The following is an 18,516-nucleotide window of genomic DNA, read 5'->3' as shown; positions in this document are numbered from 1 at the left end:
AGGTGCTCCTTGAGTACCTTTACAAGAGAGTTTTGGTGTACCTTGACAACATATTAATTTATACCAAAATGAAAGTGAAGCATGTGAAACTTGTCCATGCAGTCCTAAGCAAGCTCCATGTCACAAAACTCTACGCCAAGCTCTCCAAGTGAGTTTCCATCCACCAAGTTTTGGTAATGGCAACAATAGCCTTACTTCCCCTCTTGTACTAAGGTTTCAAGATTTCACTGTTTATTCCCCAGATTCTGAGCATTAGTGTATAGGCAACTGAACTCTTTATGGTTAACCATACACTGAGAATTGTAGTTTAGTATTATTACCTATTATACCACCTGATCTTATTCAAAGGCATATCAACAACATGAAGGAAAAATCTATGTCTCTGTAAAATTAACTTCCCCTCCATATTCTCTTTAACTGGAAATGTTTGTACAGTCTGTACTATCCATGGATTAAAGTTTTGAATCATATGTTATTTGTTATTAACTGATTTGAAAATATAATTTTCCATTAAAGTCATTAATTCATCTATTTTTAATTGACATCCAAAAGCTGAATACAGCAATGATTATTTGAGCTGTTAAAAATAATTATTAGCAACCAAATTTATGTCTTCTTTAAAATTACCTCTAGTACAGACAATATGCTCTCCTTAATCTCCTATTAGAATTTCATTTTCAGAGGAAGGGCAATCATCCAGTTCCTAATCTAATGAGAATAAGAATTGTTAACAAAGGTTACAAGGGCAGGGAAGAGAAATAAAGGCCATGCTAGAATATTGATGCCTATTAGTCATCACAGTCGTGTGCTGTTTGGAATTGTCTCTCAGCTGAGTCTTCGGTTTATGCTTTATTTTACTTTTTCTTTTCAGGTTGTCTTTTATTCTAGCTTTATAATTTTGAATCTCTGATTAGCATTTGAAATTATGTACAATACTCTATAATTCCAGAAAATCTTTTTTCCAATTACTAAAACAAAATTAAAAATCATTAATTCTAGCTACTTGGCCAATAAAGAATTCTATTCTATTCAAAATAAAATAAAAGGAATTAAGATTTATTATTTATTGAATTTATTAAACTAATAATTTATTAGATTTATTAACAAAAGTGGGTAAATCCTTTTTTCCTAAATATATGAGTAAATTTATTTTGAAATCATAGTTTCAAAGGAATAATTTAATTTTCTCTTTGTTATCAGAATCAGAATACATTATAGAATTCACAATATTTTAATGAATGAAAATGGTCAGTCCTAATATTCCAGGTACAGAAAACTTTGCCTGCAAAAAAGCTGAACTACAATAACAGGCTCTGGGATCTATTGGCTATGGCTTATGGGATTTATAACTGAATATCTGAAAGACACCTGGTTTCTTATTGATGAAATATTTTAACATAAATATTTCTTAGTGGGTAAAAAATAATTATTTAAAATAATTATTTAAAAATTAATGTGGAAAGTTTCAAATTTTATTTATTTATAACTTAATGAAAAGTTATAATTATTCAGTCAGTAAAAACATATATATATATTTAAATATAATATACAGATACGAAACATTTTAATGGTTCAATAGGAAACATTAAAACACATTCATATTGGCTCACACCTTTATTAAGCTATGTTTATTTGCATATAAAAATATTTACTATAAGCACCAACTATCACAGAGAAAATGTTTTTTTAATTCAGATTGAAGAAGGTATCTATAAACCTTTCTGCATTTATTGCAACAATACAAGAATACCAGACACTCCTGCTTAATAAAATCTGTAAAAGTAATTGTAAAAACAAAAATGAGTTACAAAGCAGATTTTTCTGTTTATTTTTCGTCATAGAATTATATTACAATATTTTGTCCTACAGTTTTTGAATATTCTAATACTGTATTTGGTAGTTAAGTTTAAATATTTCTGTTTCAAAGCATTTTACAATTTATACATAATTTTACAGGTTCTGCCTACTTTCATCACAACCTTGTTGTCATATAGCTGCTCTGAATATTTGTTTCTTCCTTTATGATGTTGATGTCCTGCTCATTGTTTAGCAAATCACTTTCTCTGGGAAAATCAGAGTCCTGCCCCTTGGTGGTTTTCCAGTCAGAGGAAGCAGCTTTCTTATTCAGCATACAGTTGAAAGTCTCCTTTCTACCTTGCTCATTACTGGGAACTGTGCACTTTGCGCTGAGATCCTGTTTGTTTAGCTCACAGTTCACAGCCAATGATTTATCTCCCAGTTCAATTACTCTCTTATGTTCTTCTGTTTGTTGATGGGAAATTTCTTCAGAAATTGAATAAATTTTATTTGTACTATGCTCAATAGAGCCATTATTTGATTGTCTATGAAACAACCTACGCTTTTTTACCTCAGCTACAAAGTTAACTTTCTTTTGTTTTTCCTTCATGGATTCAGTTGACATCATTGCTGACCCATTGCTTTGGTTGTGTGCTTTAGAGACTTTTGCTACTACTCTTGGGTGAATCATTGTAGTTATTTCGAAAAGGCTGAGGTTTTTCTTCATGATTTTTTCATTTCCTCCACTTTCACTTCCTTCATCAGATTCTGTCAAGGAGGAGGCTTCTGTGCTAGTTTTAGAGTGTTGTATATTACCCAGTTTGTTTCCTTTTAAAAGACCCAATACTTCAAAGCGAAAACTGGAAATATCTTGCTTTAATTCCTGAAGAGGTAGAAGAAAATAAATGTTGCATGCAACTTAAAAAAACCTATATTAGAAAATAAGTTGTTTTTGAAAGATTGATTAAACAATTATATTTTATTAAATAACATTATAACTCAATTAATAATTTTATTTTTGAACTATATGCTATGTAAATTCATATATTAAACAGGTCTCAGTTGAAACTTTGTGATTCATTGTTATTAAATTGTTCATTTCATATTGTTAATTAATAATGTTATTAAATTGTTCATTTAAGCAGTTACCTTAAAATTCTCTTCTGTTAGTCCCTCTTCAGTTTTAGCATCTCTTATCATTGCTGCTACATATCTCTTAACCAAATTCCTCATCACCTCCTGAAATATAAGTACAAAGTTGTCAAGATTGTTGATTAGTATTTGATGAACAAGATAGTTGTTCTGAAAATGCTAAATCAGAGGTGTCAAACTCGATTTCATTGAGGGACGCATCCGAGTTGTGTTTGACCTCAGGGCTGGGCAGGCGTGGCCAGGGTGGACAATGTCACTCATCAAGACTCTGTTTTTGGCCTTTTTTGGCCATGACAGCCTCCTGCAGCGCTCTGCCAGTGAAAATGGAGTTGGGGAGGCCACACACAGCCTGCCTGGGCTCCATTTTTGGCCATGACGGCATCCTGCAGCCCTCTGCCAGCAAAAATGGAGCTCGAGATCCTTCCATTCCCCACTATCCTGTTACAGCTGAAGAAGCCATAAAGATAATAAAGGTGGGATATAAATACATTAAAAAAATGAGACTAAAATAATCACATCTTGACTCTACTTGATTGCTGCACATTGCAAATACAGAGATGTGACTGCATTCACAGTAACCTCTGTTAAATTTTAAAATATTAATAAAAAATCCATTCTGTGATAATTTGCCATTACTATTTAAACATATCATAGCATTTAGTCACTATCTTGTAATTAACTTTCATTCTGGTAGGCTTGCGGGAAAAGCCAAACTGCATGCTATCATTTACTAAGGAATAAGGGACCTGAAATAACATTTGTCTAATTTTTAGCGCAAATTAGACAAATGTGCTTTTTAAGCACATATTTGAAAATAGGCATTAAAATGTTTCCATCTGTGGATGTCATTGACCACTTTTAATAAAAAGAAATTAAAAATCACATTAAAAGTGATCAGTGGCATCCATGGATGAAAACATTTTCCAGCCTACTTTCAAATATACCTTTAAAAAGCACATGCAGATATTTAAAAAAACTAAAAATGTTTTTTATCATAAATATATTTTAATTTTTAAAAGTTTCAATTTTTAACATATAGCCCAAATCTGCAAAGATGATGTCAGGAAAACTAAGGCTCATAATGAACTAAAACTTGCAACAAATGTCAGAAATAATAATTGAAATGTTTCTTTCAACAATTAGGTTTCAGAAAAAAACTATCCTGCAATCTGCAACTCTTACACTGCAAAAACATATGGACAACACAACTCGATCAGGGCAAAGCAACAGATGCAAATAGACTTCTGTAAAGCCTTTGATTCAGTGGTACACAACAAACTACTCCTAAAACTAAAATCTTATGGTATCTCTGGACACCTGCATAACTGGATAGAAGTATTCCTGTCAAACAGACAACAAATGGTCAAAATTGGGAGCATCCTATCAAATTCTGTACCTGTCAACAGTGGTGTCCCCCAAGGCAGTGTTCTAGGACCAACTCTCTTCATACTCTACATAAATGACCTCTATGATCATATTAAGAGCAACTGCGTTCTCTTCGCTGATGATGTAAAGCTATTCAACACCACAGACAATACTGCTACCCTTCAAAAAGACCTCGACTATGTATCAGAATGGTCAAACAAATGGCAACTTCAAATCTCAACAAATAAATGCTCTGTCTTACATATTGGCAAAAAAAATCAGAAAATAAAATACAGGCTGAATAGTCAAGACCTTGTCGATGATCCAAACTCTGTCAAGGATCTTGGAGTACTCATCTCTAATGATCTAAGTGCTAGAGCCCACTGTAACTACATAGCCAAAAAGGCATTAAGAGTTGTTAACCTAATCTTATGTAGCTTTTTCTCTGGTAATATTACACTACTAACTAGAGCATACAAAACATTTGCTAGACCAATACTCAAATACAGCTCATCAGTCTGGAACCCACATTACGTATCTGATATTAACACAGTTGAGGAAAGTCCAGAAATATTTCACAAGAAGAGTTCTCCACTCCTCTACTCGTTGCAGAATACTTTATGCTACCAGACTTGAAATTCTAGACCTAGAAAACCTAGAACTATACCGCCTTTGGTCCGATCTAAGTATAGTATATAAAATCATACATTACAATGTCCTACCTGTCAATGAATACTTCAGCTTCAACCATAACAATACAAGAGCAAACAATAGATACAATCTCAAGGTTAATCGCTCCAAACTTGATTGCAGGAAATATGACTTCAGCAACAGAGTGGTAAATGGCTGGAATACTCTACCTGATTCTGTGGTTTCTTCCCCAAACCCCAACAACTTTAACCTTAGTCTTTCTACTATTGACCTCACCCCTTTCCTAAGAGGTCTGTAGGGGGTGTGCATAAGCATACCAATGTGCCTACCATCCCTGTCCTATTGTTTCTTTTATTTTTCTTGTATGTATCCATGTATTCATAACTATGTTTTTACTTATACCTATTATCTTGTAAGCAATTGACAAATCAAATCAAATAAAATAAGCATGGAAAAAACAAGAAAGCAGAACTACTTAATTCAATCCATGCACCTGTCTTTTCACAAAAGGAAAAAGAATAGTCTAATCTATCAAAAGCAGTTCCATAAAGGACAGGTTAGGAATACAAATCAAAATATTCAGATTATATTCAGATTAACAGAACTGGAAGGGACCTTGTAGGTCATCTGGTGCAACTCCCTGCCCAAGCAGACCCTACAACCATTTTTGACAGATAGCAGGCCAGTCTCTTCTTGAAAGCTTTTAGTGAAGCTCCCACAATTTCTGAATGTAAGCTGTTCCATTTGTTGATTGCTGTCACTGTCAGAACATTTCTCCTAATGGCTCAAGGTTGACTGAGCCTTCCATCTTTCCTAGCCCGGTAAAATTAGGATTCAAATTGTTGGGAGCAATATGCTAATTCTGTAAACTGCTTAGAGAGGGCTGTAAAACAAAGTGGTATATAAGTCTAAGTGCTATTGCTATCCACTCTGGATGAGTTCAAATCACCAGGTCATGGATTACATCCCAGGGTTCTGAAGGAGTTGGCAGACTTGATTTGGAAAGCACTAAACATGTTTGAAAGACCTGGAGCACTGGGAAACTACCAGAGGACTGGAAAATAATGGATGTGGTTCCAATATTTTTTTAAAAATGGTCTCAGGAAATTACAGACCAATCAGCCTCATATCAATACCTGGGAAGAACTTGGAAAACATAATCAAGCAACGGACTGAAGAACCCCTAGAAAACAAATAAAGCTATTACTAGAAGCTATCATGAATTTGTCAAAACCTATCATGCCAGACCTTTTTGCATTCTTTGACAAAATGGCTAATTTGGAGGCCAGCAAAATACTCTAGGCAGTTTACTTAGATTTCAAAGTAGACCATAACCTAGTTCTTGATAACATAGAAAAATATGGCATAGAGAAGCATCACCACCAGATGGATTAGGATACCCCAAGTACAAAGAAGAGGGGTGCAGAAAAGTGTGACAAAGATGATTAGGGGCCTGTAGGCTAAGAGTTAGGTTAGTCTAATGAAAACTAGTGTGACATTACAGCAATCTTCCAATATTTGAAGGACTGTCACATAGAAGAGGGGTCAACTTATTCTCCAAAGTACAGGATAATGTACAAGAGATAATGGATGAAAGCTTATCAAAGAGCCTGGAATTAAGGAGAAATGTTCTGTCAGTAAGAAGAATTAATCAGTGGCATGGCTTTCCTCCAGAAGTTGTAGTTGCTCCATCACTGGAGGTTTTTTAAGAAGAGATTACACAGCCATTTGTCTGGAATGGTATAAGGTGGATGTCAGCAACTCGCGGCTCTGAAGCTGCATGTGGATCCTTGATCCGTGGCTCTCTGATGACCCAGTCACACAACCTCTCTCCACTGGTGGGGTGGGAATGGGATCCAGAAGGAGGGTACAATAGAAAGGGGGACAGGCCCGTAGCTGAGGAGCAGAGCACAAATCTGGTGGTGGCTTCCTTGAAGACGACTTTCCTCCTCCGCACACAACCCCCTGGCTGGCTGCTGCGGGGCTGGGAGGGTGTACACATGTGGGGATACCCTCCACAAGTGAGCAGCTGGGCTCAGCCAAAGGGCAGTGAAGGCTCTCTGAGTGGGCAGGTTGACCAGCTGACAAGTGTCTTTGGTGAGGGTGCTCTGCCTTTCACCAAGCCTGATCCCTGGGATGGGCATGCGAGGTTTGGCGGGGGCTAGCCCCCTTTTCCTGCTGCCCTGAGCTTCTTTACTCCTCCACCTGAGTGGTGCCACCAGCGTCTTTCATTGAAAAGCATCCTCCGGGCAGTGACAGTCCCCTGTGCGAGATTTAAAGATGCCTGGAGGACACGTTTCAATGAAAGCTACCAGTGGTACCACTCAGGTGGAGGAGTAAAGAAGCTCAGGGCAGAGGGAAAATGGGGCTGGCCCAGTTGAACTTTGCACGCCCACCCTGGGGATCAGGCTCAGAGAAAGTTGTAGCACTCTTGCCAAAGACGCTTGCCCATCAGCAGGTCAACCTGCCCACTCTGCGCTCTTTCACTGTGCTTTGGCCAAACCTGGCCGCTAGCTTGCTGAGGGTATCCCCATTCATGTACAACAGAGGATATTCTTGCTCATGCACATGCGTGCAGGTGTGTACACGCACACGAAAGAAATGAGAAAAGGGGAGTAAGAGAAATGAGAAAATGATGGAGAGGAAAAAGAAACAAATGAGAGAGAGAGAAGGAGTAGAGAAATGAGAGAGGGAGAGAGAAATGAGAGAGATTGAATGAGAGAACAAGAGGAAAAAGGGAAAAGGGGAGAAAAGGGGAGAGAAAGAAAGAGAAAGAGGGGAAAAAGAAAGTCAGAAATGAGAGGGAGAGAATGAGAGAGAAGAAAAAGAGATAAACAAATGAGAGAGAAAAGGGGAGAGAGAGGGATAGGGAGAGAGAAATAAGAGCTAGAGAATGAGAGAGAGGGAAAAGAGAGGGAAACAAATGAGAGAAAGGGGAGAGAAAGAAACAAAAGAAAGAGTGAGAGACATTTCCCACAGAAAACACTGGGAGCCACGAAACCTGGGTAGGAATGGCTGGGGGAGGGGTCATGTGACTGGGTGGGAGTCACATTGACTTGGTCACACCCATCCAGGTTTTGTGGCTCCCAATGTTTTCTTTTCTGTGGGAAACGAGTCCAAATGGTTCTGAGTGTTTAAGGTTGCAGACCCCTAATATAGGGTCTCCTGCTTGAGCAGGATGTTGGACTAGAAGACCTACAACTTCCTTTCAACTGTGTTATTCTGTTAAAGATGCATTCAGTATTCAATCAAATGGGAATGATAACCAATCCCAAATAAGATTTGCCTCCAGATTGCAAATTAAGTACTGAATAAGTAATGCTTCCATTTGTGTAAGTTACCAACAGAAGACAATAACAACGAACTAGAAATTATAATCTGGTGTCAACTCATAAAATATTTCTATGGTCTTTTAGAGTTGCTAACAGAAAGGGAGGGGGAGAAGTGTGACAGCTTGCAAACCAAAACTGCATTCCATAAATATTTTCAAAGATAGTAACTAGGTGACCAAAGTTTCTGCTGCGTAAAATTCTAACTGGAGATTGATGACTCTTGGATATGGATGTGTCCAATTGGAGAATAGGAATTATGATACACCCAGGGGGTGGGGGAAAACCTGGGTCAAGGGTGACAATGAATTATGTGTCTCAGAGTCGGCTACACCCAGGCAATGCCACACCTTTTAACTCCCAATAAATCCTTTTGAAGTTTTGGATGTTTGGCTCGAGACTCATGATTTAAATGGGGTTAAGTGCCAGAATCCTGACAATTGGTTTTCGGCAGCTGTTCTGTCACCTTAGTTGCTGTGAAAAGAAATTGTTTGCTGTTGTTTGTGAAACTGAAGTCTACAGTGAGTATAGGTACCTTGACTTACAACTATTTGTTTAGTGACTGTTCAAAGTTATAATGGCACTGAAAAAAGTGACGTAACCATTTTAAACATTTACAACCATTGTAGCATCCTTGTGGTCATGTGATCAAAATTTGGGTGCTTGGCAACTGAATTTGACAGTTGCAGTATCCCAGGGTTATGTGATCATTTTTTGCAACGTTCTGAGAAGCAAGGTCAAGGGAGAAGCCAGTAACAACCATGATACTGACTTAACAATGCAGTGATTCATTTAACAACTGTGGCACCAGAAATTGGGGGAAAAAACTTGTAAAATGGGGGGAAACCTCACTTAACAACTGTCTTGCTTAGCAATGGAAATTTTGGGCTCAATTGTGATTGTAAGTCAAGTAAATCAATTTACTTGACTTGAATTGTAAATCAATTGTGATTGTAAGTCAAGGATTGTAAGTCATCAGTGTGCTTTTTCACTTAAGAAAGAAATCCCATTGAAATTCACCATCATTAATAGTATCAGTACTGTCACCTCATGTCTGCATTCTTCTTCCATTTGGCACCAGTCTGCCATGAACTCTATGGGGAGGTTGGAAGGGTGAAGGAATGCTTGAGGGAAAGTGAAAATAATGTGCCTCTTGGAGAAACTGTTTCAAGACTGTTTCCCTGGGAGAAGACTGCATCTGCAAGACATCCTATCCTCAAAATAGCCATTTCAAAAACATTGTCTTTGAAATTGATTGGACAATGGGGGGGGAGGACAGCAGTGGGTTGTGACCAAGGTGGAGGGATTATACCTAGTGTTTTGGTGCATGAACCTCAGTTCTGGCTTTGCTTTACTGTAATCTACTTGACCTTTAGCAAATTGTATTTTTACCAACAAATGAAATCAAGGATTGTTCTTACTTAAAGAGTAAGAACCTTAAAGAGTAAAAACCTACTAGTGGATTGTGCAATCATGCCTGTTTCTGATGGAGATAAAAAGCAGAAAGAGTGTTGTAGCAAAACCAGAGGGTAACTGCAAGGAATCTGACAGGAGAGACCAACCTAGAAGAAGAATCAGCAGGCCCAAGCTGACCCTGGGGTGTGGCTGAAGATATCACCTTGGAAATTGATGCCTCTGCCCAGGTCCCCTGAAAAACTGAGAGGATTCTTGCCAATGAGGGATAAACCCTAATGATCCCTGTGCTGGAAGCTGGGAGAAACCCCACCGAGAATAACTCTTATCCAAGGGTCAGGATACACGACACACCAGCCAGAAGCACACCCCAAACTAGTGTGAGCAGAGGAGGAGTCCCAGGTAGCAGTAATTGAGTGAGCACAAATTCCAGCACCATCTGTACCTGCAGTACTGCTGGCACCAGTTGCCCCAGCTGCACAGGATGACTGCCAACTGCCAGAGCTTAAGGTAAAGTTTAACAGAGAGGCAAAGCAATTGGGATTTTTCCTCACCCAAGTTTGAAATTTTATAGCAGAGTACAGACTGCACCTCACAGATGATGAAGCCAGCCTGATAATACATTTCCAAGTCAGGGAGTCCAAAGCCACCCCTTTCTCTTTTGTCCTGTAACAATTTCATTTTTAATCCTAGCTTTTTTCCCATCCCAAACAAATTTATTCGATCTAATTCTCTAAAAAAGGTTTTATCCAATCTTATTGGTACAGTTTGAAAAAGATATAGCATTTTTGGTAGAGTAGACATTTTAATTGCCACAATTTTTCCCAGTAGAGATAGCTGTAATTTTTCTCATATTTCCAATTCTTTTTTGATTTGTATTATTAATTTGTCATAGTTATCTTTTTTGATTGAAGAGCATCTTGCTGTTAACCAAATGCCTAAATATTTTACCTTTTTCACACTTTGCATTCCCAATTTTCCTTCTAATTCTTTTTTTTGCTTATCTTTTAAAATTTTAGTCAATAATTTTGTTTTGTTTTTATTAATCTTAAGGCCTGCAATCTTGCCAAATTCCTCTATTTCCTTTATTAATTTTACTCCTCTGGATCTTCCAGAAAAAATACTATATCATCGGCAAATGCCTGTACCTTATAATGCTCCTTTTTAATTAAAGCCCCTTATAATGCTCCTTTTTAATTAAAGCCCCTTTTTCCTAACATTTTCAAATAAGTTTTCTAAGGTAAGAATAAAGAGAAGGGGTGATAGTGGGCATCCCTGCCTTACTCCCTTGTTGCTCTTGAATGTTTCCGTTCTGTCACCATTCATTATTACACTGGCCATCTATGTCGTATAAATTGTCAAAATCAATTTAATAAATTTATTGCCAAATTGCATGCTTTTTAATTGTTGTATTATGAACTGCCAATTAACATTGTCAAATACCTTTTGCACATCGAGGAAGACCATTGCCAATTGTTTTTCTGGGTTTGCTTCAAAATATTCTATTATATTCAATACCATTGTGGTCTTATTTTTAATTTGTCTATTCGGTAAGAATCCGTTTTGGTCGCTATGAATGATCTGATTAAGGGTTTTTTTCAATCTTTCTGCCATTATGGATATAAATATTTTATAATCAACATTTAAAAGGGATATGGGCCTATAATTTTGAATTAATTGATGGTCCGAATCTTCTTTTGGGATCAATGTTATGTCTCCCCCCATGACTTAGGTAATTTTGCTGTCGTCAGCACCTCATTATTCTAATTCTAATAATTGCATTTCTAATTTTTCTTGGAGCGTTTTATACAGTTCCCCTGGGAGACCATCCGGTCCTGGTGTCTTATTGTTTTTCTGTTTCAGGATTGCCTCTTGCAGTTCTCTTAATGTTATTTCCCTGTTTATCTCTTCTTTATCCTCTTCCAGGATCACAGGTAGCCCTTTTCCTTCTAAGTAATGTTGGATATTTCCCTCTGGTATGTCTTCCCTACTATATAATTCCTCAAAAAAACTTTTAACAATATGTTTTTTCTGTTCAGTTTGATGTTATAGCATCTTTCAATTGTTGGATTGCTCTTTTTTCTTTTTCTTTCTTAAGTCTATAGGCTAGCCACCTTTCCAGCTTATTCACGTGTTCAAAATAATTCTGTTTTATCTTTTTCATGTCCTGTAACCATTCATCTTGTGCTAACATATTCAATTTATGTCTAATCATTATCCTCTCCATATTTGCTGTCTTATTATGTGGTGTTTTTTCTAGTGTTTTTTTCTAACTCCTTAAGAGTATCTAGTAGTTTAGATTGTTCTCCTTTTTTCCCCTTATATCTATCTACGTGTATTTTATGAAATTGCTAGGCCCCTGATATATGCTTTAGTCGTGTCCCATAGGTTTGGAATTGATGTTTGTTGTTTTTTTGTTTTCCTTCAGAAAGAACTCCAATTCTTTTTCCATCATCTTAACACATTCTTTTACTTTTAGGATCTCCTTGTTTAGCATCCATCTTCTGTTTTTTTTCAATCCTTTCCAAATTATTTTAATGGGATTATGGTCCACCCATGTGTTAGATTCAGTTTCTATTTCTTTTATATTACGTTCCATTTCCCCATTTGTCCACAACATATCCAATCTTGACCATGATGTGTGTGGTGCTAAATAGCAAGTATACTGTTTTTTGTCTAGATTTCTTTCTCTCCATATATCTTTTAATCCTAATTCTTCTGCCATTTGATAGAATACTTTTGATAATGTTTTCCTTTTCCTCCCCCTGGATTTTCATTATTGTAATCTTTTCCTAAATTTGCTATTGCATTGAAATCACCTAGCAGGCATATGTTCTCATATTCCTGTTCTACTAATTTTCTGTATAGTTTGGTATAAAATTTTTCTTGATTCTCGTTCGGCGCATATATCACCGTCAATAACATTTTCTTATAATTTATATAAACTTCTAACATCAAAATTCTACCCTCCTCTGCAAATACCTGTTTTGCTTGTAAATGTTTCTAAATATATATTGCTATCGCCCTCTTTTTTTGTTGGGCTAGAGATACGTTTAAATCTCCTAACTGGTGCTTCTGACAGTTTACTTTGATGTTTCTGGATATGTGTTTCTTGAAGGCATATAATATCTGAGTTCAATTTCTGTAGTTTAGTTATCGTTTTTTTCCTCTTAATTTGTGAATTTAAACCGTTGATGTTAATGGAAATCAATTTGATTTCTTCCACCATCTTACTCGGTAGTTGTTTCTTGTTGAAGCTTATTTGCTCTTGTTTGGTGTCTCATTCTTACGCCTTCTCTTTCCACTTCTTCCTGCTCTCTTTCCTCTTGTTCTGTTTCTCTTTCCTCTTGTTCTGTTTCTCTTTCCTCCACCCGATCTGCTTCTTGGCTCCTACTTTCCACTTCCTCTTTGCTGTTCTGGTTTTCTCCTGATACCACATACAGTTCAAAAAATTCCGTCGCTTTTTCTATACTGTCTATTTTAATTTTTTTATCCTGCCATGATATTAACATTCCCTCTGGGATGAGCCATTTGAACAGGATGTTATTTTTATTCAGTTGGGCGGCCAGGAATCTGTATTTCTTTCTGTGTTCCCTTATTCTTCTTGGAATTTGTTTCAATGTTACAATTTCTGTTCCCTTGAATATCAGCGGTTCGTCTCTTGTCACTTTGTATATCTCATCTCTCAGTTGTTCCTTTGAGAATCGTATATGAACCTCTTGGAAATCTAAAAAATCTTGTATAGTTGGTATATATTCTATATACCTCGTCGATTTCCCTTCGAACCTCTTGGCCCTCTTTTTGTAATGCTTCTGCTATGAGATCTGCCATTAATTTGGGCAAGTCCTCCCCCTTTTCTTCTGTTACATTCTGAAATCTGAGGAAGAAATCAGCCTTTTCCATCTCCAAATATGCAATTGCCTCTTCTAATTTCTTGTTCTCTCCCATTAATTGCTGTTCTATTGATTCTACTTTCTTATCTGTTTGTTCGACCTTTGCCTCCACTGCTTTCATTTTATGTTCCATCTTTACTACTGTTTGTTGGATTGTACTTATCTTCTCATCTAGTTTCCATATTTTACCTTTCATTTCTCCCATTTCAGTTTTAAAGTCTGTGTGGTTTCTCACCATCATTTCTTGTATTGTTGTTAATGCCATTTGAATTGTTTGCATATTTGATACCTGACTTGCCTTCTCAGGATTCAGCATGCCCTCTATGGAACGTTGTCCTGCTGGTGATGTTATCGTTGATGTTAGGTTGGATGTTGTTTTCTTCCCAATCTTAGTGGTAGTTGTCATGGTGGACATCTTAGGCTTCACAAATCTACCTATTTTCTTAAGAAAGTCTTTCAATATTATCATCCGTTGTATCAACTCCCTTCTGTGTTTTCTATACTTATCTCTTCCCTTTTATCTTATTCTAATCCCTTCAGTTTATCATTACAAGGTCTAATATACTTAATAATGTCTCTCCTTAATTTTATGCACACACTATATATGTGTGTGTGTGTTATGTCTCACCTTCACAAGATAGATGAGAAGTCCAAACTTCAACCAAATACAAGCAGGCAAGAAGATTCAGTACTTATAGAGTTAATTCCTTTGAGCTGGCTATGTTCTTGGCAGTATCACACATGCTGCCTACCAAGTCCGACAAGATAACAAAACATAAATCACTAAAGCTTTCCAGAAACAGGATACACTGAAGCTCCACAGAAAAATTCACACTTTGTCCCTTGCGAAGTTCCCAGAGCAAACACACCCACTTTTACTCCCTGTGGGGTGTGTCACTAACTCAGCTCAGTCTCTGATTCGTCCACATCTCCTGCGTTGCATCTCACACTTTTTCCTGCGATGTTGCCTAGCATCAAGCCAGCATTCGTCTGCTTGATTCTCTGTCAAAGGCTGCTCTGATATGCCCTCCTCCTCCTCCTGATTAGCCTCAGGCTGTGCCTCTCGGTTATCTGCCGAAACCTGAGGCATAATCAGGGAGGAAGGCATTGCCGAAGAGGAAGGCCCTGGGGAGGAAGGCATTCCCAATTCCACCTCCTCCTCATCTTCCTCTTCCTCTAAGAATGCAGACTCAGGACTCGGAGCCACAACATACATACATACATACATACATACATACATACATACATACATACATACATATGTTGTGACTCGGAGGTTTGAGCCTGCTCTGTTAGAAGACACAGACTTGAGCAATGAGGAAGAGGAGGATTTGGCCTTGAGGTTTGAGCCTGCTTTGCTGGAGGACACAGACTTGAGCCATGAGGAAGAGGAGGATTTGGCTCTGAGGTTTGAGCCTGCTTTGCTGGAGGATTTGGAATTGCCTTCCTCCCCAGGACCTTCCTCCCTGGTTGTGCCTCAGGTGTCGGCAGATAATCAGGAGAGCGTAGCGGAGCCTCTGGCTGAGGATCAAACTGAGGAATGTTGGTTTGATGCGAGGCAAAAATGCAGGCATAGGCGTGAGATGCAACGTAGAAGGAAAGGACAAATCAGGGACTGAGATGAGAGACTGACACGCCCCTCAGGGAATAAAAGGGGGCGTGTTAGCTCTGGATTCTCGTTCGGGACAATTTGTTAATTTGGGATAGAAGGTTCGACAAATTCTGTGTGTGGCGTTTGTGTTAGGGATATACACCCTAGCAGAACCTGCAGGGCAGTCAGGCAGGCAGGCAAATATATGAGACAAACGTTGTTGTAGTTTACACTCAGTAAAACAGATACACAGTGCTAGTTAAATAGTTTATTCCAGTAAGATTTATAGCATAGTCAAACAGTCCATATATCATACACTAGTTCAGTCCGTCCAGGGATTAATCAGTTGCAAAAGCCAGTGTCAAAAAAGAGTTCATTAAACTTACAATATCAGTCCAGTAATTTATCTCTTCGCAGTATGAGATAAGAAGAAGTAAAAACTCTTTTCTTCCTTCAGCAACAGTAAATAACACGCAGTTAGCAATCCATCATCGTCAGCAAGAAATCCAGTAAACCAGCAAACAGTAAGCTAGCAAGGTTCTCTTGCTCCCTCTTATGGCGATTTACAGCCGCACCCAAAATTACATTTGCTTTGCATTTAAAGTGACAAACACAATCATAGTCTATATATATTATTTTTACCCAAACTAAGTTAAGTAACCTATGTTATTCCTAACAGTTTGCCTGTGATTTATGTTCTTGTTTTATTATCGGACTTGGCAGGCAGCTCATGGGAGACTGCCAAGGACTTCTCCAGCCAAAGGAATTTAACCCTGTCGTTACTGGTATTGTCTGCTTGTTTATATTCCTTTGGAAACTTGGACTCTCACCTCGTGGGCACAGGTGAGACATAACATACATACATACATGTATGTATATGTGTGTGTGTGTGTGCTTTCTTAAGTTTTCGCGGGTACTTACATGTATGGTATTCAGCTTTGTTCGAGTATTTTCCCACGTCATTATAGTTGTGCTTTTAAAGTTGTAGCAACATTTCGGCAGAATCTCATCTGCCATCATCAGGCTTCTGTATTGTGTTCGTCTGTGAATCAGACTTTCACAGCCGTTTCTGTTTTAAGTTTGGGGCTAGCCTACTGCTGTGCCAGAATGTTTTTTTCTTCATCCTGATTGGTTGGGAGTCTTGGTCTGTGTTTATTGGTCTTGGAGTTTGCTGTGTTCTGCTTGATTGGTGTTTCTAATATCTTGTCTGTTTTGTAGCTTTTTTTGTCTTGATTGACTGGCAACATTGTGTTTGGTGTATTGGAGGCTTTTAGTGCAGCTTGGCTCCGAGTAAATGAACGGCTATCATTTATTAGGAAGCTAGTTTTCATCTGGGTGCCTGGTTGGGGTGTGTTTGAGCTGGAGGTATCCGGGAGGATCTGTTTGTGCCCAGGTGTTTGGTGAGATTTTTTTGTTTATGAGTGCAGGCTTCCAAATAATTGACAGTCTGGTAGAATCATCTCTTCTATTCATGCTTTCAGGTCTTTTTTCAATCTCTATGGCTTCTCTGATAATTCTGTAGCTGGGGTTTTCTATAGTGGATAGGGTTTTGGTGCCATTGAAGTCGATGCTATGACCTGTGGCTTTCATGTATTGAGGAAGTGTGTTCCAGCTTTTTTACTGCATTTTTGTGTTCATCCAGGTGGGTACACACACACACACACACACACACACACATATATTCTTAAGTTTTTGCCGGTACTTACATGTATGGTATTCAGCTTTGTTCGGGTATTTTCCCACATCATTGTAGTTGTGCTTTTAAAGTTGTAGCAACGTTTCGGCAGAATCTCATCTGCCATCATCAGGCTTCAATACAGAAGCCTGATGATGGCAGATGAGATTCTGCCAAAACATTGTTACAACTTTAAAAGCACAACTACAATGACGTGGGAAAATACCCGAACAAAGCTGAATACCATATATATATACATATATACATATATACATATATACATACATACATACATACATCATACATACATATACATATACATATACATATACATATACACATACATATGTTATGTGTCACCTTCCCAAGGAAGATGAAGAGTCCAAACTCCGACAAATACAGGCAGGCAAGAAGATTCAGTATTTACAGAGTTAATTCCTATATACAGACAATGTTCTTGGCATGATAACAAACGCTGCCTGCCAAGTCCGACAAGATAACCAGAATAATTAATCACTAAAGCTTCCAACGCAGACCACAAGAAACAAAACACATCGAAGCCTGATAGAAAAGTAAAACTTTGTCCCGTACAGTTTCCAGAGAAAACACACCCACTTTTATCCCCTGTCTCAATGACTCAGCTCACTCTCTGATTCGCCCACGCCTCCTATGTTGCAGCTCACACTTCTTCCTGCGACACTGCCTAGGATCAAGCCAACATTCATCTACTTGATTCCCTGTCAGAGGCTGCTCCGGTATGCCCTCCTCCTCCTGATTAGTCTCAGGCTGTCCCTCTCGGTTATCTGCTGAAACCTGAGGTATTATCAGGGAGGAAGGCATTGCCGAAGAGGAAGGTCCTGGGGAGGAAGGCATTTCCAATTCCTCCTCCTCATCTTCCGAGTCCTCTTCCTCTAACAATGCAGGCTCAGGAATCAGAGCCACAACACTATCCCTCACCACAGGGCCCTTCCCCCGAGTCTGACGGTCAGGATGTGGTCTCAAGGGGAACTGGTCATGGAACCTCCGTATAAGGTCCGGGGCATGGAACGTGGAAGCATCCACTCAGGAAAGGGCCTCCGGTCCATCCCCCTGCCTCTCGATCAAATACTGGAACCGTCCTTTCAACCAGCGGGAATACCGAATGCTGACCACTGTGCCGTCAACTGCATTATCATCATCGGGTACAGGTGATGGATAATCAGCTGCGGGAGGTCAGAGATCACACGAAGGGGCGTCTGGGACCAAAAGGGAACAGTGGAAGACAAGATGAATTCGCATGGAGCGCAGTAGAGTCAATCGATAGGCTACGGGGTTGATGACCGCCTCGATGGGAAAGGGGCCGATGAACTGATGGTCCAGTTTCTTTATCGGGCGGTCGACCCGAAGATGTTTTGTGGACAACCACACATGGTCTCCCACAGCCAGCAGAGGCGTCGCCCGTCGAGAGCGATCTGCGAACCTCTTATAGTCTTCCTTGGCCCGTATCAATTGCTGTCAAATTAATTGTTGAACAGAATGTAGTTCTGACAGGAATTCCTGGGTCTCGGGAACTGGGGAATCTAAGAGCGTCAACGGAAAGAACCGTGGATGGAAGCCCACATTCGCATAAAATGGTGTCATTTGGGTGGAGGTGTGCTGGGAGTTGTTGAA

The 18,516-nt window shown here is 38.6% G+C and overlaps 1 protein-coding gene across 2 annotated transcripts in view; it reads right to left on the bottom strand.

Annotated features, from left to right (window-relative positions):
* Positions 1-1,618: 1,618 nt before the first annotated feature.
* TRPC4 (transient receptor potential cation channel subfamily C member 4) overlaps positions 1,619-18,516 on the bottom strand; it is a 273,160-nt gene continuing 256,262 nt past the window's right edge. For both annotated transcript variants that reach the window (XM_087957134.1, XM_026675498.2), the window contains 2 exons: positions 2,947-3,036; positions 1,619-2,680 (listed from right to left, as the gene is read on the bottom strand). In XM_087957134.1, coding sequence (XP_087813260.1) covers positions 1,973-2,680; positions 2,947-3,036 — 798 coding nt within the window. In that variant the 3' untranslated portion in view covers positions 1,619-1,972. The remainder of the gene's footprint in view (positions 2,681-2,946; positions 3,037-18,516) is intronic.

This window comes from Notechis scutatus, chromosome 2 (assembly GCF_049901735.1).
Source record: "Notechis scutatus isolate UNSWTSFEM ecotype Mainland chromosome 2, rNotScu1.2, whole genome shotgun sequence".
Classification (NCBI taxonomy): Eukaryota; Metazoa; Chordata; class Lepidosauria; order Squamata; family Elapidae; genus Notechis; species Notechis scutatus.
The sequence above is the reverse complement of the archived record's forward strand: the minus strand, read 5'-3'. Positions and strand labels throughout refer to the sequence as shown.